At 44.0% G+C, this 25,305-nt stretch overlaps 1 protein-coding gene across 24 annotated transcripts in view; it reads left to right on the top strand.

The window, feature by feature from the left end:
- Positions 1–6,821: 6,821 nt before the first annotated feature.
- The window catches only part of CADPS2 (calcium dependent secretion activator 2), a 602,399-nt gene continuing 583,915 nt past the window's right edge, over positions 6,822–25,305 (top strand). For 6 of the 24 annotated variants that reach the window (XM_030549119.1, XM_030549114.1, XM_030549135.1 and 3 more), the window contains exon 1: positions 6,827–7,306. In XM_030549119.1, the coding sequence (XP_030404979.1) occupies positions 6,956–7,306 (351 nt within the window). In that variant the 5' untranslated portion in view covers positions 6,827–6,955. Of the gene's footprint in view, positions 7,307–25,305 lie in introns of all 24 variants that reach the window. The other 18 variants (XM_030549136.1, XM_030549134.1, XM_030549123.1 and 15 more) reach the window with 5 other exon arrangements.

The raw sequence follows: 25,305 nt of genomic DNA, 5'->3' as shown, positions 1-25,305 counted from the left end.
CTTCAATTACCCACACCTAGACAAACCTCTGATTACACTATGAGTCTACAAGGGCTAGTATCTTTTGACTACTCATTTCTACTGGAGTTATGAGTTTCTCTGGAACAGTTTTAGCGGGCTTTATTCTCTCCTGTCCAGACCTGCCTGAAATTACAACTCCATCTAGGGGCAGTAGCAAAACCTGTATCCCTGCTGTCCACAGGAGAAACAGACTATCAAATCTCTTCCTTGTCTTCTAGCAGCTGGATCTTCCTCTTTCCAAGCTTCACTGGGCCCTTGTTCCTGTGTAGGCATGGGGTGAAGGGCTGGTGGGGTGCTTAAAGTCATGGGCCTGCTATCTTGGGGAAATCTTACCCACAGAACCTGAGAGGGCTGCCTGTCACCTATCCTGTCCACCAACCAGTCAGTTGCCTGGGGATTTACCCAATATGGGCCACCACCACCCTCGGATACCCAGTTCATTTCCTTCTCTAATGTACGAGGAGCAGCTACTTCCACAGTAGCTTGAGTGCCCATGTAGTCTTCCATGAGGTGGGTGGCATCACCTAGGGTTACTAGTTGGTGTCTGCAGACCTGCAGATGGAGGAATCTGTACAAACTGCTCCATAACTATGAGTTCAACTATCTCTAGCTTTAATTAAAACAAGCAGAAGTCTTTGGATAACCATCCTTGGCCATGCTTTTGTGGGGAGCACTCTTGGCAAAAGTGCTGATGGTAGATATCTTCATCCAGACCTAGCCAGTTCAATGTGACCGCCTTTACTTGTTCCTAGACCTGTGCTGCCACATCATCTAATCCCCCCATATGCTGCTTAGGTTTCCCCAATCAGGAATGGGGGAAAACAGATTGCCTTCTGGGCTGGGGGCCATTGACAGGCTGGGACTACCCTTTCAAAAATTACCAAGAAGACTTCAGGTCATTGTCTTTCATCATCTTGTAAAGCATCAGGATCTAAGTGTTCCCTGAATTATGGAAGATACATTCTCTTTAGGGGCAGGACCCTAAAGAGTAGCAGCTGGTACTAATTCCATCAGCAATTGTAACAACGGTTGCTGATGTGATGCCATTGGTCTGAACAGTTGTTGCTGTCTCTTTTGCTGTATTGCTTGTGAGTCATCCAGCTATTGCAGGAGCTAATTCACCTCCACAGCTCTCTTGTGTATATATAAAAGAAAAGGAGGGAGGGGGGGAGTTGTTTTTTTTTATTTTAAGCTTCTCTGTTCTATAGGGACAGTGAAAATCCACCCCACTTCTTGTACCACATTCTCAACTGCTCTTGGTGCAGTCTCTCTAGGGGTCCCAGCTTTTTCGTAACTGATCCCTTTCAATTTATCTGCAATTAAACCAGTCCATAAACTCTTAACTTCAATTGAGTCTATCAGCCCTTAAACTCCAGTACTTGCAGTCTTCCTTTGTCTCCTTGTTGGTTTCTCAGAGGCAGCTTGGCATAGTGTTATTGCCCCTCTGGTATCCCAATACCCTCTTCCCCCCATTTCCTCTCTTTTCTCCCTCCTTTATAGCTGGGTGTGGGTGCATCTCCATGACTGGTGGTTCTGGCAACTGTGTGGGGGGTATGGTCAGGTGATTGCCTGTAAGCAGGATAGACTCTTATTTTCCTTTTGCCTGTGCTCAATATAGGATTTGTAATGCTATTCCAGTCTCATATTGCTGCTCAGTAGATAGAACCAGAACTGTAACTAGTGCTAATTATTTAAAATAAATTGCAGTGTAAACTAGGGTAATTATAACATTTGGGGGGGGGGGCAAAGGTTACTCTTGGGTAAACATGACCTGAAAATAAACCTGTGAGGTCAGCAGGAAGTAGAGAACAAAACAGGTTAGGTTAGATTACATTGATAAGAAGCTGCAAAAGTTGTTGCCTTGCCAAGAGCGCCTACTAATGCAGCCTAAGGGAAGATTCACTTCATTTTCTAGGTGTTAAAAAGCATTAAAGAAAACTAAGATATTTTTCCCCTCACAAAAAATACAGGCAGCAAATAGAGCAAAAGCTAAACAAGAAGTTTGTTGTAATCCACTGTATGATAACACAGTATGAACAACCTAAGATTAATATGGCAGTAGTTGGTATTATAGATTTTAAGACCAAATCCTGCAGTGTTGATGCAAGTAAAATTCCTACTGCAGGATTTGGGCCCTATGTTAAAACCAACAAAAAACCCCCAAAAACCTCAGTAAAATGGAATTGTGGACCTTTGGAGGTGCATAACAGCTTCCCTGATGGAAGCAGAATTTGCCTGGAATGGACATGGTCCACTGAGATGCCATGGTACTCAAAGTGTTAAGAAAATATATAACATATCACTGATTTCTAGAAACCTCAATTGACTAATTGGTGTATATATATAGCAGACAGGAATGACTCTTATTTATGACTTTTAAACCTGAAGGTTTCCTACATGCTATTTATATACCAAACTAGTGAAAGTTCATAACGTTTCACATAATTTACTTAACTTCTGAGGTGCTATGACTTCTCAAGTCAGAGGAAACAATAGGTTTGGTCCTAAAAGCATAAAGTAGCAGAACAGCCTAGATTGTAAGCAACTTGGGGCAGGGACCCTCTCATCCTCTCTGTTTAGCACCATGTATGCTGATGGTGCTCAATAAATTACAAAGGGTTGTGTCCCTGTTCCTTCAGCTCTGAGTCCGTGGAATGCAGTACCTTTTGATCTAAAAAATGCCTCCGACCAGGAGTCTGTTAAAAAGAATGTAAAAGTATTTTTATTTGTAAACATATTCTGCATGGTAGCATGATTTGATTTTCTTTTTAAAATGTCATCGGTGGTGAGTAGAGACAGGACCAAGCTGTGAAGTTCAGATCTGGATCCAATTTTTCCAAAAAAAAGTTTAAATCTAGGCCTTTAATAGAAATAGACCTCAGTCACAATGTTTGAATCTAGACTCTCAAAGCCTAAAGGAGTTCTGGTTTGGGCCCATCTCTGTTTCACAGTGGTACCTGTATTGTGTTTGTGAAGCACTTAGAATGATGGATATAGGAGCTGATGATGATCTAACTCTAAAGTTGGGTAGGGCTGACTTCTCTGTCAGTTTCTTGGCTTGGGTAAGTAACTAGAATTCCTGCCATCTCAAGGATAGGCCCATGTCAGAGATGGGGAACTAAAGCACAGAGAGGTTGTGACTTGCCCAAAGTCACACAGTAAGTCTGTAGCATAACACGGGCATGAACCCAGTCTCCCATGTATTAGGTGTGTGCCCTAAATACCAGCCCATCCTCCCTGTCACAATGACCGATGTCAGCCACAAAAATGTAAATTACAATAAATTTTCACGAAAGACCTGCAAATCTGAGTGTGCAAACAGTAGTTCCCATGGAGAAAACCGGTGTGTACATGAATAAATCTATTCTTTCAATACTAATGGTTGTGTTTGTTGTGGCCCTGGCTAGGCTGCCCCTGCTGAGATTCTTTTTCAGTCCCCCATGTGCACCCCCTTCAAGTAACTGGGCAAGGCCTCCACTCTTCTTTGGCATGGGAACCCACAATCTAACCATTCTCCGAGTGACTCTCTGAGTTACATGCCCTGGTTGCCAACCATGATACCTAGAAGGCCCAACAGGCTTGGCACCTGCAGGAATTTCCCTTTGGAGGCATGGGTACAGTAGTAGCATACAGTGACGCAGAAGCAGCTTCTTCAAAACAAAGTATGATTTATTTTCCCAAAAGGTGAGTAGCACTCAGACAAATGGATTTAAAACAACAAAGAGGATTTAAACAAATGGATTTAAAACAACACATACTGTCTTACCTATGCTTGGCATCTCCCTCAAGCCACTAAAAGACATAACTTAGCCTAGGTGCCTCCTATTCTTTTGGGGACCACAAGTTACAATTTGTTTGCGGCAGACCCTGACTCTCCATGTCTGTGTCAGCCTGCTGCAGCTGACAACTTCCCTTGTCTTCTCTTAGGGCAGATCTTAGAGCCTTTTCTCTTGTGATCTCCATCTTCTCAGCCTTGGCAAAACAGCCATATAATCAGGACTGGGACCGAGGAGTTGACTCTTCACAGCTGTTAATCTGGCCGTTGTCTTTGAATGTGTGTTAGGATGCTCCTTATCTAGGCCATTATGTTACCTTTCCTGCTTGGTTACTCTAACAGCTCCCTGTTGCTCTAACTCCATAGCAAGCAACTCATTATAAACACAGAGAGGCATGACCAATATTCATAAAAATAATACAAATGTTTTCCAGTTCTCCACAGGGGGAGGGATAGCTCAGTGGTTTGAGCATTGGCCTGCTAAACTCAGGGTTGTGAGGTCAATGCTTGAGGGGGCCATTTGGGGATTGGTCCTGCTTTGAGCAGGGGGGGTGGACTTAGATGATCTCTTGAGGTCCCTTCTAATGATCTATGATTTCAGATATCTAAACTCTGAATTTCTGAGAATGAAAGAGTCTATAATAGCTGCAGATGCAGGCCCAGATTAACCAATGTGCACTTGGTCACTTACACTAAATCCCCATCTCAGGTCACCAGTTTTTTGTGGGTGATGGTGTGACCTGGCACACAGGTTGCAACACTGCTCAGGGTAGGGTTGGCTTGGCTGCCCCCTCTGTCATGAGGGGGGCAGCTAGGCCAACTCTGAGTGAGTGGCATTGCAACCTAGCACAGCACCACTCAGGACAAATTTGAAAGATGTAAGGCCCCCAATTTCCACAAGCATAGGGCTCCAAAATTCTTTAATCTGGCTCTGTGCAGTTGCTTACTGTATTGGTAGCACACTCAAGTTTAATGTAATATGGCAGCCTCTATGTGTACGAATAGGCTAGCTAATCCTGCAAATAATTGCTTAAATATAATCCAGTGTATGCATAGGACCATCAAATAAATGCGGAGTACAAAGGAAATATTACTAACAACAAAACATATTTAAAAGGACAATAGTATTTACTGACAATTATATATATTCCTTTAAGGGCAACAGGAATGGTTCAATCTCCAGGGCCCCTGCAGTTCTTGGTCTCTGTACTGAGTTTGTTGATTAGAGCAAAGCAAGGTGGTGAGTTTGCAAAGTGGGAGTTGGAATTAAACCCTGGCAAACTCATCTCATATAAGGGCCATCAAACATCTATTTGATAGAAACAACCTTCAGACCCTACAGTGAAAGGCTGTGTAGTCTATATCAATATCCTGTGGCATCCAGTCCTCCAGTAAGTTAATTTAAGAACAATCCTTAAAGTAGGTTACATTCAACTCCAAGAGGGAGAAGTCACACTCACTTTGCCAAGAGGTTACACACCTATCACTGTCGAGCCACACTGGTAGGTAGGGCTCCAAAACAGCAAGTATTCAAACATCTTTGAAGGAGCTATTTTGTTCCCGAGAATATAGGCTAAAAAGTCTCTAGGTGTTAAGGTTGGGAAGAAAACCTCAAAAACACAAACCTTGATAGAGCCGGGACCAATAGTGCTGAGAGGTGTGAACTGCTTTCATCTCAGTGAAATGCTAACTCAGACGTCCACTAATCATAAATGTAAATGTCACCATTGTTAAATATTTCATTCCTCAGCTAAGAGAGTAGAGGGAGGGTCACAGAGCTACAGAAGTTACTATGAGTGATGTCTCCTTTTGTTGCCACAACCATGTAGCTCTTTGGCAGATTTATTATTTCCCCCCTTTGAGAAGGAGACACATTCAAGGCACCTAGCAAAGCACAAGTACCTATTCAAGCCCTCCAAAAGGGGAGCTAAGCTAAGGAAACCAGTGAAGCCCTAGCAGCTGCCCAGTGAATGATATCTTGAACATTGCACAAGCTACTTTAAGAGGTCTCATTTTGGCTGTTTGCCCAGGCACTTTATTTTATGGGTGTAGTTTAGAAGAGTGGTATTTCCCCAACCTGACCCAGCTTGCTGGCTGTGTATTCAGGAAGCTAACGAGCAACTCGACAAAGAGTTCTGTGGCACCTCATAGACTAACAGAAGTATTGGAGCATAAGCTTCTGTGGGTGAAGTCCACATGTGTCTGACGAAGTGGGTATTGACCCATGAAAACGTATCCTTCAATATTTCTGTTAGTCTATAAGATGCCACAGGACTCTGTTGCTTTTTACGGATCCAGACAAACACGCCTACCCCTCTGATACTAAAGAGGAAATGTCATTCACCTGAGAAGTTCAAATGGATTCATTCACCACCACTAGATCCACACATTTAAAAACAAACAAAACCCCGTTACACTTCTGCTTATATGCAAATTATCGTATTAACCAACGTGCATATTTTTTCCATGATACTAATTAAGTTGTTCCCAATTTCCCCCTCCTCCCGAAAAGTGGCAACGCTAAACTGGATCCCGCTGCTGGATCCGGGATTTGGTGGGACTGTTGTGCAAAGATGCATCAGGGTTGGGATTTCTGTTTTCTGGCGGAGCAGGAGCGGCGGCATTCTCTACTCAGTCAGCGGGCCTGGGGGAAGGCAAAAGTTGGCTCGATCTCTGTTTTGTGGCAGGGTTTTTCGTGGTGCAATCGGAGCGGCGACGCTTCTTTAGTGGCGGGACCCAACATCAGCAGGATCCAGGTGGCGGCAGCTTTCCTCTGTTTTGGTTTCCCAGTAGGAGCCAGACGCGCTTGGGCGGGCCGGGCCAGGCAGCGGCGCGGGGCGGGCGGAGCGCGCAGCGCTCCATTAACATTCCGTTCCACGTGTTGCTTGTAGTGGACGCTACAGGTTCCCCACCTGCGCGGCGCGGCAGCCGCCGGCGGGCGGAGCCCATCCCCGTCGCTCGGGGAGAAGTGACAGGCTGGCCGGGGACCTGATAGGAGCCGTCCGGAGCAATTCCCAAGGCAACCCAAGCTCGACCCCCTTCGCAGGCCCCGCCCCCTCCCTGGCGGCTGCCGCGGGTAGGAACTAGTCGGTGTGTAGAACTCGACGTGTCCGGAAAGGTGCGCGCCGCTTTCCCTTTCGCTCCGCGCCCGCCGGCACCATGCTGGACCCGTCCTCCAGCGAAGAGGAGTCCGACGAGGTGCTGGAAGAGGAGAAGGGGGAGGTGCTGCTGGTGGCGCCCGGGGGCTGCAGCGGCAGCTCGCCGCGAGTCCTGCCGACTGCTAACCGGGAGCCCCGCGCGAGGGAGCCGGGGCGCCAGGGCAGCGGCCCCGCCAGACCGGCGAGTCCCAGCCCCTCGGTGCTGAGCGAGGGCCGGGAGGAGCAGGAGAGGCTGCAGAAAGAGGAGAGGGAGAAGCGGCTCCGGCTGCAGCTGTATGTGTTCATAGTGAGGTGCATCGCGTACCCGTTCAACGCCAAGCAGCCCACCGACATGGCCCGCAGGCAGCAGAAGGTGAGTCGCCGCAGGCACCGGTCCCACCAGCACCCCCCGCCCCCTTTCTCGCCTGGGCACTGCCCGCTCCGCTCCTGCTCCATCTCCGCTGCATGGTCTGCGACCTTGGGGTTTGTTCTCTGCAGTGCGACCCCCATCTCGGTGGCCGCAGCAGCAGCTGATCGCTACTGGCAGCCTGAGCCAGGCGTGCCTGCTCAGTCCGGGTGCAATCCCCGGGATCCCGCTGCACGTCTCTGAAGTGCCATAAAGTATTAAATCGCCCGTAACTTCTTCTGAGCACGCCCGAGACCGGGATTGTGGGCCATCGTCTGCCCACCTTTCATCCGAGTCTCTGCATTGATCGGTTCAGTAGTGAAATGTTTTTGTGTCAGTGGGTCACACCGCACTGCTGAGAGTAATTTCCAGCTCCCTAGCAAAGCATGAGAAGCCTGTTCAGACACTACCATATTCTAGGCTGGGCACCTCTCTGGTTCTTTCAACAGGTTGATCTCTTTAATAGGCGTTTGTTTAATGAGCCTCTGAACGTTTGGGAGGAAGAAAATGCAGTTGTTCAACAGAATGACTCCGTTTGCAGAAACATCTCTGAAAATTAATCAATTTCTTGTATTTTATGTTGGTGTTAACAGGATTATTTTAGCAGCAGATACTCACTAAAGTAGGTCCCAGTGCATTTTTAAAATCAGCATGGCACTGGTGGCATGTAGAAATGAGCAGAAGAAAATTTCTTTACAAATTATAAATGTTCAGGATGACAGTTAAATCTGCCTCTATTGTCAAATATGGGCATCTCGGATCTACCTTTATTGTCAAATATGGGCATATAGTAAAAAATAAATAATGGAAGACTTGTTAGAAGTACTGATCCAGCAGGGTATGATCCATGGCAAATCAGATGTTAAAATGACATTAAACTCTGAAAGGTATTTCATGCAAAAAATAATGTGCTGACCAAATACATCTAAAGATAAATCATGGATATAATACAAAGGAGAATTCTTTGGTAAATGATACAATCCATCTATTTTGTTTCAGTGATTATTACTAAATGCAGACTCCAGATAAGGAGAAACAGTGTCTTAACAGCTCAGGGAACCAATAACGTGGTTTTTGCCTTTTATTAAAGGTAGAGCAAAGTTTCATTTGCTGTGCAATATATTTGGGGCAGGCTCCCAAGTTAGAGTGTGTTACTCTGTGCTTTTAGATTTTTCAGTAGCTTAAACTTTTCAATAACTGAGTATTTTTATTTTAAAATTTGAAATCTTTTCATTTTGTACTTGGTTCTGTAAATATCGCATAATCAATTTCTAGAAGGACACTAAACACACTTCTATCAGTGACTGCTCTAGAGGCTAATGCAGAGAATTTTTTTAAAGTTCAATCTCCAGAGAGAATACTACTTATTCTGACTGCTGATCTTTTTGAATACATAAAGGCTATTGGGAAAGAGAATTGTCTGGGTATTGACTTTTACATGGATTCAAATCTTGTATTTCAGAATGTATTTATTTTTAATTCACAAAATGGATTGAATTCTGCTTGGTTTGTTGCTGTGAAGACTAGTAAACTGTTAGTTTAAGGGTTTACTGTTTTGGGGACATGTAGGGTGCCAGCCTGAATGTGACTGGTATAGATGATGGCACATTGTCACAAAAATCCAGTAGGCACTAATGCAGGGGTCGGCAACCTTTCAGAAGCAGTATGCCGAGTCTTCATTTAGTCACTCTAATTTAAGGTTTTGCGTGCCAGTAATACATTTTAACATTTTTAGAATGTCTCTTTCTATAAATCTATAATATATAACTAAACTATTGTTGTATGTAAAGTAAATAAGGTTTTTAAAATGTTTAAGAAGATTCATTTAAAATTAAATTAAAATGCAGAGGGCTTTCCCCTCCCGACCGGTGGCCAGGATCTGGGTAGTGTGAGTGGCACTGAAAATCAGCTCACGTGCTGCTGGTTGCCTGCCCCTGCACTAATATAATGTGATGATAGTAACAGCAACAGAATAGTAATTCTTTTATTACATCTTACTTATTTAAACAGAGAAACCCCTGGTCAAGATTTTTAATAAACAAGTGCCTATAGTTAGGTTCCTAAATCTATATTGAAGACCTAAATCAATGGCCTGATTTTTCCAAAATGCTAAGCACCTATCTGCTGCTATTGACTACAACCTTTAAATTCATTAAGTATTTTGATGGTATGCTCCAAGGTAGTACCATGTACATGGTGTTTCTAAAGGTGTGTGAAAGAGGATCTTGAACATTTCCGACATCAGTATAGGACCCTATACTGGTGTTGCACCCAATGTAAAAAAGTGTGACACTTGCTATGTTAATGTTTAGCCATTGAGCTGTAGATCACCCAATCTGACATCTCACCTCAAATCAAATGCTACTACCTGCAATTTTCACTTCTAAGTGACACATGACATTCGCTGTACGGTAATTACAATGGGACAAATTTTCATTTGCTTTAAGAATTTAACTGTGGAACTAGAGTGTTCTATGTTTTTAATCAGTCTGAAAAACCTAGTGCTTTTGTACGAAAGAAAAACATGTAATTTTTCAGTGTCCGTAACTGTTAGAAGTAAGAAACTATCAGATGTTGTTGTTATAATAATCTAGTAAATGTAACATACTTAAGTAACTGTAGTTCTGTTAGGCTTCAGCTGCTCAGCTAGAATGTTTGTTTTATTTACCAGGACTTGTCTGAATTGTAAACACACCTGTTTTCAGTACATGCCTCGTGATCATTTACAGTGTTGTCTGGAATTTAACAGACAGCAATATCCCACTTTGTACCAGGGATTAATTTAAGATTTAGCCATACACCCTGTAATTTCAAATTGCAAATCTATTTAAATCATTCAAATTTTCATTCATTACTTAGATTGTAGTAGGAACTACAGTGTTCTAGGTGTTTTCCAAACATGAAAATCATAGACCCTGCCACAAACAAAACCCATAATTTGAAATAATCTGAATCTTTGTCTATTTCAGAATTAGCTTTTTAAAACTTCATATGTATAAACTTTACTCTTTATATAATAACTCCTCAAAGATTATTTAGATCTTGATAATTTTCTTAGCTTTTATTTTTTGTTTGCAAAATGTTTAGAGGTTTAATTGTCAAGAGCAGAAATATCTTCTTGAACTCTATTATCAGAGGGGTAGCCGTGTCTTGAACTCTGTGGATCTTGATAACTCATATTAATCAGAGCCAACAGACAAATAGGAATGTTGTCATTTTAAAAACAGAGTATTGGATAACGTACATGAAAATCTCATTGATCTACTACATATTTTGTTGTTTGGATTATATAGTATGTTGGGCTGCTTTTTTATGTGTGAGGCTAACTACTATAGACAGCTCCTGCTGTCTGTGTTCTTGTCTCCTCCTGGTACACAAGCTAATTAACCATACTTGTTAACAATAGGTAGGGGTTTGCTTACCTTACTATTTCTCTATCCCCTACCCCCTCTTCATACCCCTTCTGTAACATGCTTTCTTCTTGATAATGTGTTAAGTAATCTCTTTCTAAGGTAAATTGCCTCAGGAAGCTTCACTTCTAGATGCGTGGCTCTGTCTTAAGTTCCCTTATCACATTTTGAGGATTTTCTGACTTCTGGCCTCATAGGTCTTAAATAATGGGGTATCTGAAATCAAAAAAACATTTTAAAACGTGAACATCATGCTTGTGGAAAGCTCTACAACTGGTATGTTCTGGGTAGCAAGTGTGCAAGATCCTGCCAATGTGCATCAACCCCGATTAAGAGGTTCATAGATTATTTTAAGGTTAGAAGGAACAATTGTGATCGAAACAGGTATCATCCCCATTACAAATAGGCACAGATAATCTAAGTGACATGCCTAAGGTGAGACAGGAAATCTGTGGTGCAGCTGAAAAATGAACTAAGATCTTTCAAGTCCCTGTACAGTTCCTCGACTGCAAGACCAGCCTTTTGTTCTACCACATTAAAGGGTTAAAATATCTTATTCACATTTATTTAATCCTTGAAGTCTGTTATACAGATGTTTAATGTCACTTGTAATGATAATTTCTGCAGTCCTTTTCACAGGAAACTGGACTGAGACCACCTTATTGTGGTGTTTAACATAGCCCACTAAATAGTTTATATGGTATCCACTGGTTGTCACTAATGATTGGGAAGTATTTGAACTAGTGACCTACATGTGGAAATACTCCAAATTCCGACATTATCTCAGTCTTCCCAAAGACCAGCTCTCTTGATGCTGTGCACTATCAGTGATGTTTTTGCTTGCAGGCTTCTAGTAGTCTTGCTGATAAACTAAAAAGAGGTTAGATAATTTATTAGGCTTTGATCATTTATTTTTTCTGCTAGTTCAGTATTACTTTGTTGTTGAACAAATACTGCAAGATGTGCCAAACTGATGCTTTTTGTTATGTAGACTATATTATCCAGTAGGGAACATGATGGAAACCACATATTAAACTACAACCTCAGTCTGAACAGAAACAATATCTGTGAGGAAATGGTTTATTTCTTTTAAAACCAATCCATTGGTCTCTATGGTAGACCACAATACTTAATTTTATAGGCTGAGTTGTATTAATGAACGTAAACATTTTTAAACTGTGATTTAGCATTTACTCTACTTCCCCCTGTACAACAAGAAATGTATTCAGCTCATTTATGAAGCTCAGGAAACAAGAAGTAATAACAAATATTAGAGTATTTTATATAAGAACTGCCATATTGGACCAGATTAGTGGTTCACCTAATCCAATAACCTGTTTTTGACTATATAATTCACTGTAATTTATCCCTTAATTTTATTTAAGCACAAGCTATGTAAGAAAAATAGTTGTTAAATAGATGTTAAAATTAATCTACAGGATTATGCATAACTAAAAATACTCCTGTGAAATCTGGCTCTAGGTGGAATCCTACCATTATCTTTTGCTTGAGACAAAAGTTAAAACAATGATCAAATGTGTTAAAATGGCTGTCTTAAGCATTAAATTGGAGTCTGTCTAGCACAGACAGGTAGTAATTCCTCAAGGGTTCAGGGCAGGGTGCCCCCTTTTGCTGGAAGTGCTGTACTCCATAGATATTCTCTCATGTGAATGTACATGCTGAGTGATGAAAAACCTTCCAAATAAACTTCACAGCAGATCTCTCAACATTTACTGTGGAAGAGGAAATGAAACAATGAAAAGATGCAGCAGTGGTTGCTGCAATCCATCGTTGTCTATCATTGTACTTAACAGTGTTGTAGCATCAGAGCATCTGCAAGTATTTGTAGATTTATTCTCTCCCAACTCCCCTGTGAGGGAGGGCAGGATTATTACCTTCACTTTACAGATGTGCAGCTGAAGAACAGAGACACTAAGTGATTTTTCTCAAGTTGACACGCAGTCTTCAGCAGAGCCAGAATTGAATCTAGGCCTCCTGAGTATCAGTGCAGTGCCTTAACCAGAAGACCATCATTCCAGTGGATATTTTGCAAACGTTCAATCACATACTTCTCCAGATGTTTTGGAATGTTAATGTCACCAGTGTACTGAGGGTGGCATTCTATTTTCTATGAGAAATAAAGCCTAGTCTAAAACAAGTTATGATTTTGTTCTTTGTTCCTGAGAATCCAATGAAGTATATGCTGTTGTTTTTTTCTCACCTCCACCCCCCAAAATACAGCTGATTCAGTTTCTATTTGGAAAGCTTGTAGAATGAAGTGTGTAAACAGAAATGAATTGTTCTGTAAACTGTTTTCAGTCTAGAAAGAATTTTGTTTGTGAGCATGCATTGAACCACTTGAGTGAGGAAAGATTGTGACAATTATAGTGCTCAGTTTTACTCATGGACTACATGCCAGAGGAATGTTCTCTGGGTGACACATCAGGAGGAGGGTTCCTGAGTAAACAGAGGACAATGAAGTGTTAAAATTCAGTGCCTGAAAGGATATCAAACGACTGCTTTTTCCCTCCATATTTATAATTTTACTTTAATAATCAACATGTACATACAGTAGAAATCCAAGGATGGGGGAAGAATTTAAAAATAAATCCAATAAAAAACCAAAGAGAAATATTCCCAAGCACAATATGAAGTCAAACACCACCAAGAGTTGTTAATTAAACTATGCCTTTAACTGATTAAAAAGAATGGACACTAATTTAGCTGGCTGTTTAAGACCATAACTAAATTAGTCTAACATCTGAATCAGAAGAAGCAAAAAGAAAAAACTGTTTAAAGTAGTAAATGACTGACATTTCATATTTTTCACTTAAAAATAGGAGGGCGGGGATATAACCAAACAAACCCACAAGTGAGTACATCAGAAGCATTACTGCTCAAAGCTGGGAATAATGGAATTCAGTAATTCATTTTCATCTGAATCCCACAAGCTTCCTTTCGCCTGTTTTTTTTTTTTTTCCATTTTTCTGGGATTTTATCAATGATAGACAAGTTGATCATAAGTTATAATAATAATAACCTCCAAGCAACTATCAGGAAAAATTTAGCAAGAAACAAACATGGTGTCAATCCCCAGGGAACAGACTGTATTGTCAAATGTTTCTTTTAGGCCTGTTTTGTCCAAGCAATATCTGGAAATACACCTCTATCCTGATAGAATGCTGTCCTTGGGAGCCAAAAAATCTTATTGCATTATAGGTGAAACCGCATTATATCGAACTCGCTTTGATCTGCCGGAGTGCCCAGGCCCGCCCCCCCCGGAGCACTGCTTTATTGTGTTATATCGGGGTAGAGGTGTACGTTTGTTTTTCTTCTCCTGATACAAACTATCTCCTGGATGCTTCCAGGCCTCCTTAATATGATGATCTCAAACCAAAGTAAAGGTAAATGTGGAAGCACCCCAAAAAGCCAATTCTGATGAAGATTCAAGGGGTATTTCAGAGGAAGAAGCACATTGCAAAGAATTCTCATGCTTCCTGCCAAGGCAGATCAAACTTAATCAGAAATGATTTCTATCAAGAGAAGTAAAATGGAACATTGATCTTCTCCCCTCATACCCTCGGGGAGAGCTAACACTCCCAAATTACAGCCCTTAAAATGATTTTCCACCATGTCTTTTTTTCTGATGAAACTCAGGGTATGTCTACACTTACAGTTTTGCAGCACTGGTAGTTACAGCAGTGTTAGTACAGCTGTATAGGGCCAGCGCTGCAGAGTGGCCACACTTACAGCAACCAGCGCTGCATTGTGGCCGCATTTACAGCACTTGCAGCGCTGTTGGGAGTGGTGCATTGTGGGCAGCTATCCCACAGAGCACCTCGTCCCATTTCGGCGCTGTGGCTTGTGGGAAGGGGAAGGAAGTGTGAGTGTCTTTCCGCTTCCTGTTCCAATGTCCCGTGGTGCTTTGCTACACATTCCAAGCAGTTTGGCGGCATTGTGATTCTACAGCGCTTTTTCTGCGATTTTTGTTTTAAATGGATCCTGAGCAGCTGACGACCTTATTGATGAATGTTGCCAGCACATCGCGCATGGCAGTGGAGCTATTCCTTCAGCTGCAAAGTGAGAGTGACAGTGACAGTGAGGAGTCAGACGATGATATTGAATCGCCTCACTGTGAAGACAGTAAATTGCTTGTCGCAGTAACAGATGTGCTCAGCTCCATGGACCGGCGCGTTTGGGCTCGGGAAACCAGCACTCAGTGGTGGGATCAAATCGTCCTGCAATCCTGGGATGACGAGCAGTGGCTGCAGAACTTTCGGATGAGAAAAGCCACTTTCATGGCACTTTGTGCTGAGCTCGCCCCTACCCTGCGGCGCAGGGACACGAGATTGAGAACTGCCCTGCCAGTGGAGAAGTGGGTGGCTATTGCAATCTGGAAGCTGGCAACTCCAGACTGCTTCAGATCGGTGGCGAACCAGTTTGGAGTGGGAAAGTCTACCGTTGGAATGGTGCTGATGCAAGTTTGCACAGCCATTAATCGCATCCTGCTAAGAAGAACCGTGACTCTTGGGAACGTGCAGGACATTGTGGATGGCTTTGCAGAAATGGGGTTCCCTAACTGTGGAGGGGCAATAGATGGGACGCATATTCCTATTCTGTCACCACCCCACCTGGCATCAGAGTACGTTAATCGCAAGGGGTATTTCTCCGTGGTTCCTCAAGCGCTTGTGGATCACCGTGGGCGTTTCACTGACATTTACTCAGGATGGCCTGGAAAGGTGCATGATGCATGCATCTTTAGGAACAGTTCCCTGTTCAGGAGGCTGAGGGCCGGGACTTTTTTCCCAGACCGCAAGATCACAGTAGGGGACATCGAAATGCCCACTGTGATCCTTGGAGACCCCGCTTTCCCCTTAATGCCCTGGCTCATGAAACCATATACAGGGAAGCTTGACAGGAGCAAGGACTGGTTCAACTACAGGCTGAGCCGGTGCAGAATGACTGTGGAGTGTGCTTTTGGCTGTTTGAAAGCATGCTGGCGCTGTCTTTATGGGAAGCTAGATTTGGTGGAAAGCAGCATCACCGCTGTTATATCCACGTGCTGTACCCTCCATAATATTTGTGAAGGGAAGGGTGAAAGATTCAGTGAGGAATGGACCTCCGAGGTTCGACGCCTAGAGGATGAGTTTGCTCAGCCAGAGAGCAGGGCTAATAGGGAGGACCAGGAAAGGGCTTCAAGGATTAGGGATGCTTTAAGGGAGCAATTTGATGCTGAGAGCCAACAGTAATGTTTAATGCATTTGATGTGCTTTGCTTTACCTTGGTGTATAATATTTACCACTTCCAGCAATAATATAACGTAGTGAAAAAGAAAAAAAATCTTTATTCAACATACAGTACATAACAGGCAAGGGGGTTGGGGTGGTGGACTGTACATTCACAGGTTTGAATATGCCCTATTTTGATCACTATTCAATGTCTGCTGCACTTCAGGATTACTATGCTGCAGAATAATGGGAGTGGAGTGAACAGGGTAAGAATTATAGTTATCAGGGCTGGTAGGTGATCGTACAGGTGTTGGGGGCAGCTGGGGATAATAAGGAACTGGCTGCTGGAGAAAGTTGTTTTGTGGAAATACTGGGGAACAAGGAAGAGGGCTTTGGGAGGGCTGTGGGTTACCACGGTACATATTTGTCTGCATGGCTACAAGAGACTCGAAAGACTCAGTTTGGCGAGCCAGGAGGCTTATCATCTGCTTTGTGGTTTTTTTGGCAGACAATTCCTTTCTCCTGCTTTCTGTTTGCCTCCATTCACTCTTTCTCCATTCATGTACACTCTCTCTCCATTCATACGTCTTCTCTCTCCATTCCTGTGTCTTCCTACTTTCTCTGTTGTAGTGGCTCATAAAAGATTTGATCAATTCCTCTTTTGATTTTCTAGGATTCCGTCTCAAGTTCTGCAACCTATGTGAGGCCGGTGATCCGGCTGCAGTAGTCAAGGTCACTAGAAAAAAGAGAGATAGAACCATGTAATACACAGAGGCTACATTGTTTGTTTATTATCACACGTTGAAGGACTTTTTAGACTTTTGGTAGCATCCTTCTCACATACCTCACATAACACAGAGAGGACAGGCAAGCTTGTCATGGCGAGCAATGGGGTGAGTGGTTTTGCCCCTATTTCCCCTTGGGAGTGGGAATTGACCAATGGGTTACTAGGGTTCATCAGCAATGGGTACAGGAGGTAGCTGGTGTCCTGAAGAGGGGACAGTAGTGAACAGGAAGGTGTTGAGCTGCTTGGGGGGGAGGTGTTCTTTGGTTTGCGTTCACGCCGTCCTGCTGGTGTGGGGGGAAAGCACCGCGGAGCTGGATGCCTGCTTGGAGGGGGGGTGGGGAACACAGGAGCACACCGCGGAGCTGGATGCCTGCTTGGAGGGGGCGTGGGGAACACCGGAGCACACCGCGGAGCTGGATGCCTGCTTGGAGGGGGGGTGGGGAACACCGGAGCACACCGTGGTGCTGGATGCCTGCTTGGAGGGGGGGTGGGGAACACCGGAGCGCACCGCGTGGCTGGCTACGTGCTGGGGGGGGGGGTTAATAACAGAGCGCCATGGGCTAGGGAAACACGAATCTGGTGCCCTGCACTCAAGTATCCCTAAACTCTCAACAGGGTTTCCTACTGCCAGACATATCACTGCTGCGTGTTACCTGGGAAGAGAGGGAGGGTCTTCTACAGGAATGTGGATACCACCCTGGCCCCTATGCAGCTTGCCTCTGTGCAGCCATGGTCCCCCCACCCCTCGCTGCACAGTGGATCGGACGAGTTAGCCTGACCGGGACAGGGACCACGGTGGCTCTCCCGATCAACTTGAGAAAGCAAATTGCAAACGCTCTTGCTGAAACTTTTCAAGAGATTACCGAGGCAGATTACAGAGACATGACAGAGCAAATCAATGGGCTATTCCACGTTTAGGCATGCATGCAGGCAGCCATAACCAAAACCCTCCTCTCCCAAAACATAAAAATCTACTTACCCCAAGCACGATCCTCAGCTTCTTCCTCACCATCAACTTCCAGCTGCTGCGACTGGCTAGCCTCCTCCTGGCTTGAGAAGAGCTCCTGGCTGCATGTGTACTGGGACTCCGGGGTGTCTCCCTCCACACCAGTAGCCTCACTGTCGCCGTCCTCTACAACCTCCCCCACTTCTCCCTGCTCTGAACTCTCCATCGTGCTCCTAGGATTGGCAGTGGGATCACACCCAAGTATGGCATCCAGCTCCTGGTAAAAACGGCAGGTCGTGGGGGCAGCTCCTGAGCGGCGATTTCCCTCACGAGCTTTGCAGTAAGCACTCCTCAGCTCTTTAATTTTGACCCTGCAGTGCAACGCGTCCCGTTCATGGCCCCTTCTCATCAAGGACTGCGATATCTGCCCATAGGTATCATAATTTCTCCTTCTGGAGCGCAGCTGTGCTTGCACAGCCTCCTCTCCCCAAACACTTATGAGGTCCTGCAGCTCTTCATTGGTCCATGCTGGGGCTCGTTTTGTGCGTGGAGGCATGGTCGCTGAGTGATTGATTGATTAATTGCACTCCACACCTGGCTGAGCAAACAGGAAGGGGATTTTTAAAATTCCCAGGGCATTTAAAGGTGGGGTCAGGTGAGCCCAGGGCATTGGAGTTTGCATGATTACCAGAGAGGCTTCTAAGGTATGCTGGGATACCTGCTTATGCCACGGAGGTCAACAAAAACGCTGGTGGGTGTCTACACTTGCTGACCCGCGCTGGATCCTCTACACCCGAGGCTCAACCGGGTGTACAGCCAGCGCTGCAAACAGGGAGTTGCAGCGCTGGCCGTGCTGTGCAAGTGTGTACACATCCTAAGTTGCAGCGCTGTAACCCCCTCACCAGCGCTGCAACTCTGTAGTGTAGACAAGGCCTCAGGCTTATCCTTTACAAGCAACCTAAGGCCTTGTCTTGATGGGCAAAGTGTTTGTTTTACTTTCAGTTCTCTTAGATCCAGTTAGCATGCCATGATTTGATAAGCCCTGTGAATGCCAAAGATGTGGCTTAAGACAGCTTCACATGTGTTTAAAAGGCTATTCAATTGTGTTGTGCTAACATCATTGAAAAAATTCACCCTTTTTGTCCATCAGGAAAGGCTTTGGGGTTTTAGATTTTTTTACCTTAGACTTGTCTGTGCTAGTAAAATTACCCATTGAGGGTGATGGGTGTTGGCCATGGATGAGATTGAAGAGATATTGAAAGCTGTTTTATAGCCAGTGACAGTGTCCAGCACCATTTCAGAAAATGGCAATTAAAGCAGAACTTTGTCAGTTAAAAGTGCTGTCTTGTTTATCCAACTCAGCCTCAATCAGATGTGGCTTGGTCAAAAGTTTATAAGTCTAGTTAGCACCCATTATGCCTCTGGTGCTTAAGGCAGCAACGAAGCTCCTCTGCACCTGTATGTTTCTGGCAAGGCTTTCAATGGTTCCCCAACTGTGCTCCAGGTTTTTCAGGTTGGCTTCCACAGCTCTTTGCCATGTTGTTTTTGGGCATCCTCGTTTTCGCTTGCCTTCGGGTGTCCATCTTATTGCTACTCTGGTGATCAGATCAGTTTCCATCCGAAGCAGATGGCCAACTCATCTCCAGCGCCTCCTGGTAATGATGGTGTTCATATCGTTTTGGCTGCACTATGTGAATAAGTGTTGGTTTGAAATTCTTCTGGGCCAAAAGATAAGAGAGATTTTTCTGAGGTAGGTTGTATGGAACAAAGACAGTTTGGACATTTTGTATTTTGTCATTTCCCAGCTTCTGCCCTATAAAGCAGTGTTAAATGTACTCAGCTCTGATAAATCTTAAGTTTGGTTTTGGTGTTATATTTTGATGATTTCCAGGCTTTGTATAATAGTCTAAGGTGCTGAAACCTTAGCAATGCATTTGCTTTTATCAGACGCAAAGAGTGGCAGTCCTGGCTAGCTAGAAGATTGGCAACAATTACATGTTTTACTTGCATGATTGCAAACTTTTTATCTAGGCCAATTTCTGCCTTTTTATGTTTAATAAAACCTCTGTGGTTTTGTTAGTTTACCCCTCGCTTCCCCCTCCCCTCTCCCAGTTTTGGAAAAAATCTCATCAGCTCTGTTTGCTTTGGTTAACACCCTGTTCTGAGTGGGGCTGGGAGGGGAGAGAAGAGAACTTCACAGGTTTTCTACAGGTGGCTGATCAAAGCACTTGTCAGGAAGACAGCATGGGGAACCCAGTGACTGTCACAGTCTCTGCAGGGCTAGTGGGAGGGAACTGGCTAGCTGCTTTGCTCTTTTCCCATATTCAGAAAATTATTCCTGCCCTTCTCTTGTTGTGCGTGCTTTCTTTCCTGCCACAGCAGGCTACCTGATGCTTGGGGAAGCATGGGTGCGGTGTTCTGTTCCCCTCACTCACTTCTAGGAGTCCTTTGACAGGACTCAAAAAAGTGTGTGTGTGTGTGGGAAATACCTGCTATGACACAACTGCTCCCACTCCATCCAAACCTCTTGCAATTTAAACAACTAAAACATTTGTGTACTGTATTTAGTTGTACACTACTGTCAACCAATGCAGCAAAAATCCATTTGTTGAATGTCATTTAACTAATTTCACTTGTATTTATTGAATGTTATATTTGCTGGATAACATTTGACTAACTCTTAAAAAAAAAAATCGTGACTAATATATTTTGGTGAATACTAGCCAGTCATCCCTCCATCTCCCTATCTTTTGGTATGCCTCTTTCCCCTTCCCGATTTCACTCCATTCTTCCATAATAGATCATCATACTTAGGGGTCTGATTTTTTATTTTAACTGATAACGCTGATAAAGCACCCACAATACTGAAACAATTAAAATTGTTTATCCAATAAACTTGTACCTAAGGGCTTGTCTACACAGAGCAGTAATGCGGACTACAGGGGGTGATTTCTAAAGCATACTAACATGTTGCTCATTAATTTGTCGAAGTGCGCACCACCACGGCCTACAAAGTGTTGCCTAGTGTGCTTTAACATAGTGCTGCCTGAAACAGTGCTTCGTTAAAGTGCATTAGAGATTACAGTAGTATATATTTTAATGTGTATAGTACATGTTACTCATTATAGTAGAGACCGTGAACCCTGAAAAACCATGATTTTTGGACATCTATATAAAACTCAAAAATTGCTAAAAATAAACTTTGAAAAACAGAAGTCCTACTCATAGTATATATCTCTTCCCGAGTTTCCTTCAATGTATGGTTCCTCACTATTTCTCTCCCCCTCCAGACATATTGTGCTCTCTACCTTGTTTGCCTCTATTTTCTCCCTTTTCATCTTCCACTTCTTTCTGCAATATCTTTATTTTCTAACTTAAATCATCTTTCTCTCTTGCTTGGTCTGTCTCCTCTCCATATGCTGATTAAAAAAATATTTGGGGACGGGAGGAAAGTGCTGCCCAGGGAAAGCACACAGATGTGAAGTCAAAGGACTCCTCTAATGAATAGAAGGAGGGTGCTTGATGCTGTCTGTTGGCTCTGTTCTGGGACTCTTATTCATTAATATGAAGCTCAGGCTAATGTGTTTAACAGATTTTTAGCCGACTGCCCAGCTCTGGCTTCTGGAAGAGAAAAGAGTATTCTCTCTCCTTGCTCTCTGGTTCCCACATAGTCTCTTGTTGCTAGAAGGAGATGTGGGCAGAGGCTTTGCAATGTGACCCTTCCCAAAGTCTCCTGGTTGCTGTGATGGGCTTGAGTCTACTACTCCAACCTTATCTGGGTTTTCTGGCTATTGTGTGAAGGTGTCTGTGCTGAACTACCTTTCCCTCAATGTGTTTTGGGTAGTCATCTCTGGTGTCTAGCTCTAGTGCCTATTTCTGCCTGAAAATGCTAACATCATATTGAAATTGAGCAAATTCTTGTCATTCTCACTTATTCCCAGTGTCCTGAACAACAGCTGTGAAAAAGGACAAGACTCTGGTTAGTTTTCTTTCTGATGTAGTTTGGGGAGAAGTGTGAGGCGCATTACAGGCAGTCGAGTTGCATCCAGTGCACTAGATTGCATCAGTTTATGCCCAAGTTCAGTCTGAAGATTGTTTTGGTAGTTATAAGGACTAGAGACTTAAAAATAGAGAGTTTAGATTCTGTTGAAGTTGATGGCACTTGTGTGAAAGAGCTTATTACATACTCTGGGCAAGCAGAGTTTTTAAGTCCTGCTATTTGTGTTATAACTGTAAGTAGGGTGACCAGATGTCCCGATTTTATAGGGACAGTCCTGATATTTGGGGCTTTTTCTTATATAGGCTCCTATTATCCCCCACCCTGTCCCGATTTTTCACACTTGCTGTCTGGTCACCCTAACTGTAAGAGATCCAGTTCAGCAAAGAATTTAAGTGAATGCTTAACTTTAAGCATGACTACTCAAGTATATTCTTGGACTTACACACAAGTGCTTTGCTGAATTGGGGCCAGAATGAGAATTTGTTGGCGGGGCTATCAGAAGCTAAACTACAGTTACTGAATTTTAAGTTTGTAATAAATAATGTGTTGATTTAAAAAAAATCACCAGGGAAATTGTGCAAAACCTTTTGCACTATTTTGTTTGCATCTTTTTTTTCTTGAAAATTCATTGTCTGTACTTAAGAGTCTTTCCATTGAAGTCAATGGAATTTAGATCAGACTCCATGACATTCCCTTACCAAAAAAGTGAGGTCAGTGAATACAGTTGTCATGGTACAATTCCCCCCTCTGAACCTTAGCGTCCAAAAGATGGGGTACCAGCATGAATTCCTCTAAGCTTAATTACCAGCTTAGAACCTGTAGCGCTGCCACCAACCAGGAATTCCAGTGCCTGGTACACTCTGGTCCCCCCAAGACCTTGCCCGAGGAACCCCAGGACCCAGACCCTCTGGATCTTACCACAAGGAAAGTAAACCCTTTCCCCCACCATTGCCTCTCCCAGGCTTCCCCTCCCTGGGTTACCCTGGAAGATCACTGTGATTCAAACTCCTTGAACCTTAAACAAAGAGGAAAATGCACCTTCCCCCTCCTTCTCTCTCTCGCTCCCAGACTCTCCCTGAGAGAGACAGTAATCCTAACACAGAGAGAAATTAGCCTCTCTCTCCTCCTTCCCTCCTTTCTCCCCACCAATTCCCTGGTGAATCCAGGCCCAGTCCCCTGGGGTCTCACCAGAATAAAAAAACAATCAGGTTCTTAGACAAGGAACTTTTAATTAAAGAGAGAAAAACAGTAAAAAATTATCTTTGTAAATTTAAAGGTACAGGGTCTTTTCAGCTATAGGGAATACCCTCCCAGCCTAAGTATATAAGTACAAATTAAAATCCTTCCAGCCAAATACACATTTGAACTCCTTCCAGCCAAATACACATTTGCAAATAAAGAAAGCAAACATAAGCCTAACTTGCTTTATCTACCTAGTACTTACTATTCTGGACATATAAAAGACTGTATCAGAGAGATTGGAGAGAAACCTGGTTGCACATCTGGTCACTCTCAGAACCCAGAGAGAACAACCACCAAATTCTAACAGCACACACAAAAACTTCCCTCCCTCAAGATTTGAAAGTATCCTGTCCCCTGATTGGTCCTCTGGTCAGGTGACAGCCAGGCTCACTGATCTTGTTAACCCTTTACAGGCAAAAGAGATATGAAGTACTTCTGTTCTATTAACTCTTACTTATCTGTTTATGACAACAGGAATACACCTTTTTATCATTATGGTGATTATGAGATGATATTAGGGTGGGCATAGGTCATGAAAGGCTTTGAAAGTGAAGACAAGCAATTTGCTTGATGTCATAGAAAATGGGGAAACAGAAGAGGGATCCAAAGGCTGACATGGTCAAAGTGATGTACAAGGAAAATGATCCTAGCAACACCATTCTGAATGGGTATGAGCAGGGCAAGGTTGCATTTATCAAGGCCACAGAGAAGGATATAGCAATAATTGAGATTTGAGATGACTGCCTGTATTAAAGTTTTAGCTGTGTGAATGGATAGGAAAAGTCATGTTTTAGAGATGTTACGCAGACACAGTCTGCAAGATTTGGACCTAGCCTGGATGTGCGGCTCTAGACTAGAGAGACATCTAAGTTGAAGATAATGCCCAAGTTGTGGGCCTGAGTGATAGGCAGATGCTTGTGTTGTCCTCAGTGATCAAGAAAGGAGGAGAGGGGTGGGCCTGGGTGGAAAGATTAGTTTTAGTCATGTTGAACTAGAGCTGATGGCTAGATATCAACTAGATCAGGGGTGGGCAAACTTTTTGGCCCATGGGTCACATCTGGGTATGGAAATTATGTGACAGGCCATGAATGCTGACAAAATTGGGGTTGGGCTGGGGATGTGGGCTCTGGGGTGGGGCTGGGGATGAAGGGTGCAGAAGGGTGCTCTGGACTAGGACCGATGGGTTTGAAGGGTGGGAGGGGGATCAGGGCTGAGCTAGGGCAGGGGGTTGGAGTGTGAGAGGAGGTCAGAGGTGCAGGCTCCCAGCGGCGCTTACCTGAAACAGCGGCATATCCCCTCTCTGGCTCCTATGTGGAGCATGCTGCACCGTCCACTGGTACTGCCCCTGCAGATCTCATTGGCCATGGTTCCTGACCAATGGGAGCTGTGGGGGTGTTGTCTGGTGTGGGGGCAGCGGGCTGAGTCCTCTGGCTGCCCCTAGGCATAGGAGCCGGAGGGTGGGGCATGCCACTGCTTCTGGGAGCCGCATGGATCCGTGGCATGTATGGAGCAGGGTTGAATTGAAACATCTGACATGCCAGACGTGGCCTGCAGGACGTAGTTTGCCCACCCCTGAACTAGAGTAAGAGAGACAAGCTGAGATTTGTAGTTTGGACAGAAAATCGGGTCTAGAGTACAGAGATAGATCTGTGTTTCATCAGCATGGATATGGTAGTTAAATTTGTGCTTATAGATGAGATTACTCAGAGAGAGGGAACAGAAGGGGGCCAGGGATACAGCCATGTGAAACATCACTGAAAGTGGGAGGGGAAGGAGGAGAACCAGGAAAGGACAGAGTCACAGAACTCAAAGGAGAATGAGATTTCAAGAAGAAGAGTATGATAGATGGACTCACACGTTGCTTACAGGTCAAGGGGAATAAGGGAGTATTAGTTCTGAGCTTTGGCTAGGAAGAGGTCATTAGAGACTTTGACAGGAGTGGTTTTCAGTGGAGTGGAAGGGTGGGAGGAGAGGGGAAAGCCAGATTGGAGAGGGTCTAGGCAAGAATTGGAGGACAGGAACTTTAGATAGTGGTTGTAAACAATGTCTTCAATAAGCTTAGAGATGAAAGGGAGGGTTAGGGAAGTAGAGCGAGTAAGAAGCATCCACATCTGTGATGGGGAAAGGGAAGGGAAGCCAAGGGGAAGGGAAGTGGTATTTAGTCAGTGTTCTTTGGGAGGAAATCAGCAAGATCCTCTGCAGAGAAGGGAGGGTTTGAGGAGTTGTCCTAGGTGGCAAAAAGGCAGCTGGGGTTGGAACCAGGGGGTTCGATTAGGTTGGAGTTGTAGGGTTGTTTAGTTAGAAGTATGGCAGAACTGAAGGAAGGAGGCGAGAATGTAAGGAAGGAGGTCAC

Source organism: Gopherus evgoodei, chromosome 1 (genome assembly GCF_007399415.2).
Source record: "Gopherus evgoodei ecotype Sinaloan lineage chromosome 1, rGopEvg1_v1.p, whole genome shotgun sequence".
NCBI classification, from domain to species: Eukaryota; Metazoa; Chordata; order Testudines; family Testudinidae; genus Gopherus; species Gopherus evgoodei.
The sequence above is the reverse complement of the archived record's forward strand: the minus strand, read 5'-3'. Positions and strand labels throughout refer to the sequence as shown.